At 40.8% G+C, this 11,540-nt stretch overlaps 1 protein-coding gene across 7 annotated transcripts in view; it reads left to right on the forward strand.

Annotated features, from left to right (window-relative positions):
- Kiaa1841 (KIAA1841 ortholog) overlaps positions 1–4,520 on the forward strand; it is a 64,490-nt gene extending 59,970 nt beyond the window's left edge. For 6 of the 7 annotated variants that reach the window (XM_031342930.1, XM_031342934.1, XM_031342931.1 and 3 more), the window contains 2 exons: positions 828–919; positions 2,200–4,520. In XM_031342930.1, coding sequence (XP_031198790.1) covers positions 828–919; positions 2,200–2,236 — 129 coding nt within the window. In that variant the 3' untranslated portion in view covers positions 2,237–4,520. The remainder of the gene's footprint in view (positions 1–827; positions 920–2,199) is intronic. The other variant, XM_031342932.1, reaches the window with a different exon arrangement.
- The last annotated feature ends 7,020 nt before the right edge of the window (positions 4,521–11,540 follow it).

The following is an 11,540-nucleotide window of genomic DNA, read 5'->3' on the forward strand; positions in this document are numbered from 1 at the left end:
TTTCAAACTCAACCTAGTCTACATAAGACCCTCCTAAAGGGAGAAGGGGAGTTTGGGGCTGAGCAAATAAACTACACATATTTTTAAAAATTAAGAAAGAATAGAGTCCGAAAAATTACACAGTGGCTAAGAGCAGCATGGGAACTGGAGCTCAGATTCCAGCCCCAGACAGGAGCCAGCTGTGTTCCTGTGCATGCTTACAACCTAGCACCCAGGAGAGTAGAGACACTTGCTGGCTGCAGCCTAGCAGAAAATAACTTGAGTTTGAGGCTCAGTGAGAGGCCCTACCTCAGAGACAATGCCAGAGTTCCACGAATACCTTTCTCCAGCCCTCCACAGGAGCAAAGCACACAGAGTAAAGCCTCACATGCACACATGTATCCCAGCACGGATAGACTCACGCGCACACATATCCCAACATGGATAGATATATCTGTACATTATGCTAAGTTAGGGAAGAGAAAGATTGAAAGTTCCACCCACTGTATAATCCCATGTGCATCATGTTATGGAAAATGCTAAACCGTATGAAGAGAAATGCAGCTGAGCATTGATGAATGTGTTAGGTGGCTGGCCTCAGACAGACTGGGTGTGTTTTAGGTATGATAAGACTGGTCTATGTGTTCATTGCTGAAGGTTGTACAATGGTATACATTTGTCAAAAGAACAAAACTATGTACTAAAATGGTAAGTTTTACTGTACGTAATAAATCACAAGCCTGAGTTTTATAGATCAAAACTAATATTACTTTCTAAATTTGGAAACATGTTATGTGTTAGACTTTATTTCCTTAAAGGTAACTTAATTTTCCTTCTTTGTTTTACAGTTTGCAGGAGGTATTTATTCTAGGCTTGAAGCACAAATCAAAGCCTCAGTGCCTGTCACTGCCCGGCAAAACAGCTCAGACAAAAACCAGAGGTAAATGAGCAGGAAGCAAGCAGGATGCCTCTGGCTTCGCAGAGTAAATCATCTGAACCCTAAAAGCATGTGGTTTGAGTTCAGTTTCTTATTTCATCAAAGCCAGAACTGACTTTAACTTAAATATTTTTTAAAGTCATGGGCACAAACTTTTATGAACATAAAAGATTTAGTATTTTTTAAGTTTTCTGTTTATTTGGCCAGCTCCTTTGGAGCCAGCTGATACAATGAACATGCAGGGGCTGCAGTGGACAGCCTAGAGGTTTCCTAGGGCTTTCCTAGCACTCCTAAGGCCCTGGGTTTGATTACAGACAGTAATAGTAATGAACTAGTAATAGTAGTACTGAGTGGTACTATCCATTCATTAGTATGGATTGGCAACACTACCATACTATGTATAGATTATGTGTTTGTGTTTATGGAAATCCTTAAATCTTTCCTGTTCCATGTTTATTTTCTCTCTCTCATCCCACCCCAGCCCCGTCTTCTCTCTCTTAGTGTAGAAATAGGCAGAGTGTGATGCAGAGTAGAGGGCAGTATATTCTCAAACTGTGAACGTGGTCATTGACCAGAGAGAACACTGTTCATCTACATTTTAAGTAGGCTTTGCATTTTTTCTAAAGTCTCTTGCACAATCAACTTTTCCTAAGCCTTTATTCTGCCTAAGCGGTTGACAGACTTGGTTAGCTCAACCCGTTTACAAAGAAGGCAATAGGATGTCTTATTCTTTAACAGAAACCTTCCTGAGTATGATAGCATCTTACTTCTCATAATAAAATTGACTGGTAAGTCTTGTGCCATTTGCTATCACAAATTTTCTGTTAGAACTTAAGTTACAGAGATGTGGGCACAAGTATGAGAGATGCTAATGTGCCTGGTCCGTAATTGTGAAATCTCCAAGCTCAGGAATCAAGTCTTTTCAGACGTCTGTGCTCAGTTCCTCTCGAACTGCTGTGATGATCGCTGTGCTTTGTACTCTTCTCATATTCTAAATGTTCGCTTCTTCCCTGAAGCAACATTGTGTTCATCCATTCATTCATTGCGGGTCTGCTCCTGACCTATTCTATACAGTAGACATTCTATATTCTCTCCCCCAAAAAATTATTTTTAGAAAAATCTGAATTCCAAACTGCATCTCACTCCAGGGGTTTTAGAACATTCATGGCGCCACACAAAGTTTCACTGAATGTTGATGTTGTCAGATAGACAGACTAAGGCAGCAACAATTTCCTGTTGTTCTAGAAGCAAATCTGACTTTGTTTTCTGTTTAAAAAACCTAGGTCTAAAAGTCGTTTTGGTCAAGGGCGTCCTGCATAAAGCACCCTAAATATAAAAAGAGAGAAGGCACACTCTGGACATCTGAAATGCTCACTTCTTGAAGATCTTCAAACAGTGACTGCTAGGTGCTCTATGAGTTATCCCTGCAGACCACAGAATCATGCTACAGTGACTGCTAGGTGTTCTATTAGTTATCCCTGCAGACCACAGAAATCATGCTACAGTGACTGCTAGGTGTTCTATTAGTTATCCCTGCAGACCACAGAAATCATGCTTACACAAATATATAGTTAGGTTTCGTTAAAAATCTTAACTGTATATATAAATTTTATTATATAAATTTCTCTTTGTATAATTCTAGGCTGTGTAGAAGATAATTGCAAACTTTACATAGTTAATTGACAAAGAGAAGGTCTAACTTGTCAAATAATTAAGTTGGTAAGATCTTAAGAAATTAAGGGTACATGACTGGTAGTGTTACTATGCATGGACACTGATCATTGTATGTTTGGGGACTGTTGAATCTTAGGCATAGCATTGAGAAATGAATTTTGTATGATGAACTGTCCAGTGATGTTAAATTTAGTTTGTATGGATATTAAGGAGTAACAGATCTGGAAGCTGTGTTAATAGAATTTCAAGGCAAGGTTATTTCAATACCATGTTGGTCAAGAAGGGTTAATCTTTTCAGTATTGTTACATGGAAGGTACAATGTTATTCAACTTCTGTTTCTTTCAGTTTTTCATGCTTATCTGTAAATCATATGAGCCTAAAATCTGGTCCTGGCCTCTCTCCTGGATGAAGCTAGTGACATTCTGAATCTAAAGCAGCATGTGATGGGCTTCAGGTAGTGAGTCATTTGAGTTCTGTGGCACAGTCAGGTGCAGGTTTCTCAGACCCAGCCATCCTCTAATCTACTTCAATATCCTCACAGCGAATGATCGCTAGCTACGAAGAGATGTCTTAAAGTTCCCAGATTGATGAGGTAGCTGGAAATTTCATATGTTCAAATAAAACTATTTTATAGATCATGTTTTAATTTTTTTCTAACTTAGGTAGATAGCATACTCAGGGAAATTTTGTTCCAGACTTTAAGCATGTACTAAGTTATATGTTTGGAAATTGTTAATAGTTCTCTGAGAACCATGAGATATATACTGTTTCTATGTCTAGTTTTTCTTTGCCTTGTGATTCATGTCTTCAAATTGTTCAGAGAATAAATCTTGATAACATGTCACAGAACAGCAATTATAAAAGAAAAATTCAAGTCTTACACCTAGTTTACACAAAAGAAATTATAATTTTTAGTATCTTTTGGTTGCTATATGAAGCTCTTAATCATTTGATAATTATGCTTTTAATATCTATTTGGAAATTTTATTCTGGTATACAGATGCTTTTCAGTTACTGATACTTTGGAAATAGCTTATATCATATTTATTTTCAAGAAAGTGTTTTTTCGTATGTGATGTGTAAGTCCCATGAGTTACCAGTCTTATCGTTGGCTCCTGGATTCTCTGATAGAAGGATTTGGATTTATATGTGTAAGTGGCCTGTGATCATTGTGATTAGAAGGGAATATGCTCTTTTGATTTTCACAGATGATAAAAGTACTCATTGCTTCTCCCTGGAGGGGGCTGATTTACTGATTGCTGTTAACAGACTTTATTGAAATCTGATTCTATATGGAATGTGCTTTTTATTTTGTATCCTTCTGTGATACATGGACAGTCATTTCTTCTGCCAAGTACTTTAAGGTTTTCCTTGCATTAATTCTGAGTTCAAACTTATTGAAATAAATGGCAGTGACAAAAATTGTGGAGAAAGTCCCTTGATCTGACTCGTTCTGCTGTCTGAGAAGACTGGAGTACTCTGTATTCTACATAATTCCCTGGAAAATTGGCTGTGAAAATCTTAGGTTTTAAGATTATTATTTGAGTGTGGCAGCACCCCGTCAACTTTGGAAACTGAAGTAGGAAAATCCTTCATTCAAAACCCTGCCTGTCTCAAGAACATTTAGCAAAGCATTTAAGGGTTGAAATCCTACAGTGGGCCAAGCGTATAGCTCAGTAGTAGTGCACTTGCCTCAGTAGATGCACAGTAGCCTGGGTTTGATCCCCACTCACACAGGCGTGAGTGGAAACCCCACAGGAAAGGTGACCTGGTATCACTGCTGCTGCGCAGTTGCCCGACAGCATGTTACCTTTCTTTGCAATGTTCAACCAGGAATTGTGAGGTATTTAATTGTTTTGGTACCCGAGGCTGAAACTATCATATTTTTTGCTGATGGCAAATTTAAATAAACATTTTAAAGCCTTTTGTCTCCAAGCCTGGCAGTAATTCTTCAGCCAACCTCTTGCTATCATTGAGTAACTCCCAGGCCAGAGGCACTGGGTTACCTAGCCAGTCCAATTCTCATGGGCTAGCACTCCCAGTCTCCCTAAAATCTGGTCTGTACAGGAAACTAATTCTGATATAATGTTATAGAATTATTGGGAGTGAGTAAATTAGTAGATATAAATAATTAATATAGTACTTCCTGGCTTATAGTAATATCTCCATAAACATCATATATTGTTGCATTTATTTGTTGCTGTTATTTGTTTGGAAGGTAGCTTCAAATTCTTTAAGGTGAAAGTCTATCTGTACCTCTTCCTATAATTTAAATTACAGAGAGAGAGAGAGGGAGAGAGAGAGAGAGAACATGTGTGTGTTTAAGAAGAGTCATTACTTAGCCATTTTGTCAGAACCATCCCCTAGCCCTTCTGCTGAGTTGGTTTGGTCAGAATGCCTGCCTACCTCCCACAGCACCCGCTACTGGTCATCTCTGGAGCATCAGAGTCCTTGTTCTGCAGGTAATGTCTGACCACCTGGCTTGTCCGCAACAAGAATCTGATTCCATCATTTTAGCCTCTTAGTTCCACTCAATGATTCTATACTGCTCTCCGCTAAAACTTCCTGTTTGTCAGACTGTATTCAGAGTTGAGCCCAGTTTCTCCACCACAGTACTCCATTGCATTGGTCCCTGTACCTGCCACTATGGTCCTCAGTAATATCTTTTTGTTGTTCTTTAACAAGTGCTACTGAATGTTTTCCTGTGATAGTGTGTGTGTTTGTGTGTGTGTGTGTGTGTGTGTGTGTGTGTGTGTGTGTGTGTGTGTGTCTGCCTAGAAAGGATCACATGAATCTGTTTCTCTCCATCTCACTATGCCTGCCTGTCATATCTTTTACAGAAGTGCTACAAATGCTCTGACTCCCCTGGCTGTCATTCCTACTTTGTAAATCTGTTCCAGAGCAACTCTGGTGACTTAAAATATGAGTAACTTTGTACTCATACTTTAATATTCAGAAACTGCCACTCTGCTTTACTCTAATCCACCCAGCAACCCCAGGATCAACCCAACCTCACAGCTTAGGTGAGCCTCAGCTTCTTTTACTGACCACGTTCCAACTAGCTGCTCCCCCCAGTAATTCCCACTGTCCAGCTGTCCCACTATCCACAGGCTCTTTCATATAAACCACATTTTGGGTTAGAAGTCATTTCCTCATCATGGGAATCCTTTCCACTGCCCAATATAAAACCAGTCCTGTCCTGTCATAGCCTGTTTGCATGACTCTCATTACAAACTGTGAGCCCCACAAGAACAGACCCAGTTTTCTTGACCACCTTAGGTGTCCCAAACCATAAAATGATTAGAGGAGATAGCAGCAAGCTCTGTTTCCCTGGAGTTCCCCTGCAGTTGTCTCTCTGAGGCTGTATTGTCCCACTTGGCGGCGGGAAAGTCATTTGCATCTGCTAGATTCTCCTCACCTCACGCTGAGTTCTCAAGACGCATCTGACTCTCACTTATAGGGAGATAGACCAGTCCAGTCCATTGTGGACTGACACCAGGTGCACTCTGTTGAAACCTACTCAGCTTCAACTACAAGTGGAGTGGCTTTTTAAATAAGCTATAGTCATGGTTCCTTGACCTCTCACTGGCACGTGACGCGGGTACTTGAACAGTGGCAGGCACTGTAGCCTTCTGTGAGATTGTAGGCATCTTCCATCTCACCAGTGATTATTTCTGTAGTTTCTCTCTTCAGCCATTCTCCATCTTGTTCCTTGAAGATGGAGTCTCTCATTCACCTGGAGCTTCCCATTTTTCTGCCAGGTTGATGGCTGAAAAGCACGAGCATTAGGGTTATAGACATACACAGCCATACTCAGACCTTTATGTGGGTGCCGAGGATCTGAACGCAGATCTGTGGGTTTGCTAGGCACTTAACCCACTCAACCATCTTCGCTGACCCACCAGTGTTGAGTCTCATTGTAATCATTTTCCATCCTTATATTTCATCTACCTTTTTCCTCTGCTTTTTTGTATGGAAATAATATTATAGGGTTTGGGAGATGGCTCAGTAGATGTTTGGTGCTCAAGAAAAAAGACCAGAGTCTAATCCCCAGAATCCATGTTTTAAAAAAAAAAAAACATGCCAGGCAGTGGTGGCGCATGCCTTTAATCCCAGCACTTGGGAGGCAGAGACAGGCAGATTTCTGAGTTCGAGGCCAACCTGGCCTAATAGAGTGAGTTTCAGGACAGCCAGGTCTACACAGAGAAACCCTGTCTCGAAAAACAAAACAAAACAAAACAAAACATGTATGATGTCTGGGGAAGCAGAGAAAGACAGATTCCCTGGGACACAATAACCAGTCAATCTAGCCTTCTAGTGAGAGACTTTGTCTTGAAACAATATGGATAGAACCTCACTTGCACACGTGTGCCGCCACACACCTGTGCAACAAACACATAATACACATATTTAAAATAGTAGTACACAGAGAAAATGAAGAATGGGCAGAGTCTCAGAGACAACCCCATTGATCTCAACTGAGTGCATGTCATGAATGTGAGAAAAGAAACATCAGAGGGGCAAAGCAGCTGAAACCTTAGTGCATCTAAGAAGTTCCACAAATATCAAGTACTTCCGCCATTCACAAATGCTTAATTATGGTAACAGTGCTGAAATACAAAGCCCTGAGAAAGATAACTCATTCCCCACAGGAATCCCACTAAGAGCCACTTACCCCAGCAGTGTGGGGAAGGGGCAGTGCTCAAAGTAGACTCTTTCAGCACAGATATACTCAGCAAGTTGTCTTGGAAAATAATAGACAAAATGAATATGGGTGTGTGCGTGTTCGTCCACTCATGCTTCACCTCTGTGCACAGGGCAGTATTCTACTTTTTGGTGGATAAACAGGCCCACAGATGGAGGCTTGTCTAAAGGCAGTAACACACACAAAATGATTCTGTCAGCATCCTTGGGGACACTTACTAACTACCAGTAAGTACATGTAGCACACTTGAATATGCCTAACACAGAGTAAGCACTCAGAAAAAGTACTCTACCTGGAGGCTTTGGCCTTGGATCATGCTGTTTGCCCACCTGGACTGTGGTGCTTTTGTTCAAGGCTATCCTGACTTTTGGTTTTTTGGAGACAGGGTTTCTCTGTGTAGCCCTGGCTGTCCTGGAACTCACTCTGTAGACCTAGACCAGGCTGGCCTCGAACTCAGAAATCCTCCTGCCTCTGCCTCCCAAGTGCTGGGATTAAAGGCCTGCGCCACCGCGCCCGGCTTATCCTGACTTTTGCCTCCCCCCTAATCTGCCTACCTCTCTGTTCTCTGAGTTGTTCTGTACCCAAGACATTCATACAGGTTAGCAGTCTGCAACTTTGTTGGAATTGTTCTGTGTAGGAAACATCTGGAACATGGATGGCAGTTTGCATGTTAGTTATTTTGAAGTTATTTGAAATGCTGTCCTTACCTAAGATGAATCTATTTCCTCAGTTAAAAATTAATTCTTCAAAGAGAACTGTAATCACCTGTCAGAATTGTTTTACATCAGGAATAAATATGTGAAAGAAATCTTTGCTGTGTACCACTTCAGCCACAGGCATTGATAATGTGTGGAATCGTACACTTCGGGGAGAAAGCTGACTCCCTTCTCAGTGTTGGACAGTTTGTTTGTTTTGATAATGCTTCACTTTGTCTGACAAGTAAGTATTAATACTCCTCTAATAGTGGCTCTGGAGCTGGGCGGCCATTGGTATATGGTCACGAAGTGACTCCTATGTAAGTGAATTAGAAAGTATACTGATGTTTGACATGATAATCTTTAGATGACCAGCACTAACCCTTCGCTGCTAAGGTGGCCAGGTGCAGGAAGGAGTCAGGAACGCATGGACTCTGTGTTAGGCTGTGTTCCAGTTCACTCTTCCAGGTCAGCTTTGCAGAAGTACACATGTGTGAACTCTCTGTAAGAAGCAGGGTATTGTGAAAAGAACGAGGTGCTGAGACAGAAATTGCTAACACAGAAAAGTCTAGGAAGAAAAGAAACCAAACATGGGAGACCACTTACAAGATTAATTTTATATTTTATGCCCTCCAACAGCCAGAATTGCCCATTATAAGATCTGTGGATTTGCATGTTTTATTCTCTAGGTTCTATAAGTACTTGGACTCTAATTGTCCTGAAAACCTAAAGGATAGACATGCTTAAGTACTCCAAATGAATCAAAATAAGCAAACAGATCAATGCAAACAAAAAAAATCAAATAGTCTCTTTTCAGCAAATATTTTTATTGACTTAGGAAAGCCACAACCTATAATGCATAAAAGTAAGGTGCGGATTACCTAGCTTGCTTAACTGCACACTGAGCCATGAAACTACCCAACCTACCCTCCTCATTCTTCCTGCCAAGGTGGGCAAACATGGGGTAGACTTATAGCAGTGTGCCAACAGAGACGGGGCAGGATAGCATCCATGTGCCTACCTAGTGCCCAACAGCACAGCATTAGACATTTCATTAGGAATAAAACACTCCACACAGCCCCATTGTCTCACAGATAACACTGTACCTCATCTTCCTTTCTCAGAAGAGAACATTCCATTGAGTTTTATATTTACTGTGCCAGTGAATGTCGTTATGTCCATATTTTACACCTACAACATAATGAAGTGTACAAACTTCATGTAATGACCTCATGATGTACATTTCTTACATAGGTTTTAGATTCTAATTAGACACCTTTTAGACTAATATATTTTGACCAGGTAACTGAAACTTATTTATAGCTATTCAACAGTATTCTAGTTTATGAATCTCCTAAAATACATTTATCTGATCCCTGTCAGTAAATGTTGACATTATATTTCAAACTTGTTTTTTGGTTTTATTCTTTCTCCACAGTGTCTTACTATGTGGCTCAGGCTGGCCTCAAGCTTGCCACATAACCCAGGTTGAACTACTGATCCTCCTGCCTCAGGCTCTGGAATGCTGGGATTCCAGACATATGCCGCCAAACCTAGCTTCAAGTTTTCCCCTTGCCATTCCAATCTTTCTTCTCTGATGTTCCGTCAATATCCTCTGAGCATTGTATCTATGTATATATCCGTTGATGGACATGTCCATTTCAGTCTGTTAAGTTTTCCTCCAGAGTTGTTCCAGCATGGGCTCCTACCAGCAGCGCTTGGGACTCAGTGTTCTGATTGGCCACCGACAGCTACGTCAGTCAGGACAGTGCTATTGCAGTGATAGCTCCAAATCTCAGTGGCTTGATTCAGAAGTTGTTCTTTGTTCACAAAGCTCCATCTGACACTTCACTTTATAAGGCAGAGAAGAGACTTACCAGACTCAGGTGTGGCCAGTAATTTTCCTGAATAGAAATGATAGGCCTTCACAAATCACTATGAGCCTTAAGTTAGTAGTGTTCCCATTCCTACCCATACAATCTTAATGTCTGCAAGCACTGACAAACTGAAATATCCATTAGTCCAGAGATAGTGAAGTGGTGTCATCATTTTTGTTTGTCTGGCTTACTTAGAGGGCTTGGTGTGTAGTTACAGTTGCATGTGTACTGGTCATTTGTGTTTTCTCCTCCCATTCTTATGCTTTCATTTATTTTTCTAGACAGGATTTCTCTCTGTAGCCCTGGCTGTCCTGAAAGTCGCTTTGTAGACCAGACAACCTCAGAACTCACCAAGAGCCACCTGCCTCTGCCTCTGCCTCCCGATTGCTGGGATCAAAGGCATACACCATGGGCTCTTCTTCCTATTCCTAGTCCATTTGTGCTGCTCATGGCAATATCATAACAGTATGTATACTGTTACCAGAACATTTTTATAAAGATCAGAACAGTCCTCTTACTACTAGCAGCCAAGATTCAAGCTGACTCCACGAGGCAAGGGCCTCTGGGTTGTATCCTCACGCAGGAGAACGTGGAAGGCAAGCTCAGCCAGTCCTATGTAAAGCCTTCTAGACTAGAAAGCTGGACATAGTAGCACACACTTGTAATCTCAGCATTCAGGCAGGAGGGTTGCAGTTTTGAAGCCAGCCTGGGCTACATAGTAAGACTACCTAAACAAAACAAAACAAAAAAATATTTCTTAATGTCATCAAAGTGATAGCAACTGAATTTTGGAGAGAAGAGGTATTAAAATCATAGAATCTATTTTTCTACTAAGTTTTAAGTCTCTGTGTGGTCTTTGTGCTTGTATTTGCTCACATATATTTTAAACTCTGCACATGAATCCTTTATTGGTTATATGTATTATAAATACCTTCTTTCAGAACATGGTATTGTGTTTAATGTGCCTGTATTCATAGAAGAATTTCCCCTTTTTTCCTAGTTTTCCATGTTCTGAGATGATATGGCTGACCTGGGACCCAGCAGCTCTCCTGTGTTTTTTCTTTTTAAGACAGGGTCTTACTGTGTAGAGCTGGTTATTCTGGAACTAACTCGGTAAACAAAGCTGGCCTCAAACTCAGAGATCCATCTGCTTCTCCCACCAAGTACTGGGATTAAAGGCACAGGCCACTAAGCCTGGCAGTATGATCCACCAAACCTAAAGAAGTTCATTTAGAATATAATTATATATGTTAACCTTTTTTCCCCTTTATGCCATCTCTTTAAGAAGTCTTTTCAGATCCTTTATTTACTATAATATTTACATTTAGAAGGTTTTTTTAGACTTACATTTTCACACTTATGTGAATGCAATTGGGGGCCCTCACTAGACCTGATATGAATATCTTGGATCTTGGCATTGTGAAAGTAGGGTCTAATTCTTCTGTTTCCAGAATGACTTAGCTCCATCCATGACTCCCGTGACATCTGTGACAGTGACTAACGGTGCTGCCTCTTACATCATCTGTCTGTGCATGCGTAGGCAGTGCCAGCGATGATTTTGTTGAATTAATTTCTTTGTCCCACTCTGTAATAGATTCATTAAGATTTACTTTATTCTGTGTACGATAGCATGAATGCATATGTGGTACCCACAATGTCCAGAAGAGGGCGC

Source organism: Mastomys coucha, unplaced genomic scaffold, assembly GCF_008632895.1.
Source record: "Mastomys coucha isolate ucsf_1 unplaced genomic scaffold, UCSF_Mcou_1 pScaffold22, whole genome shotgun sequence".
NCBI lineage: Eukaryota > Metazoa > Chordata > Mammalia > Rodentia > Muridae > Mastomys > Mastomys coucha.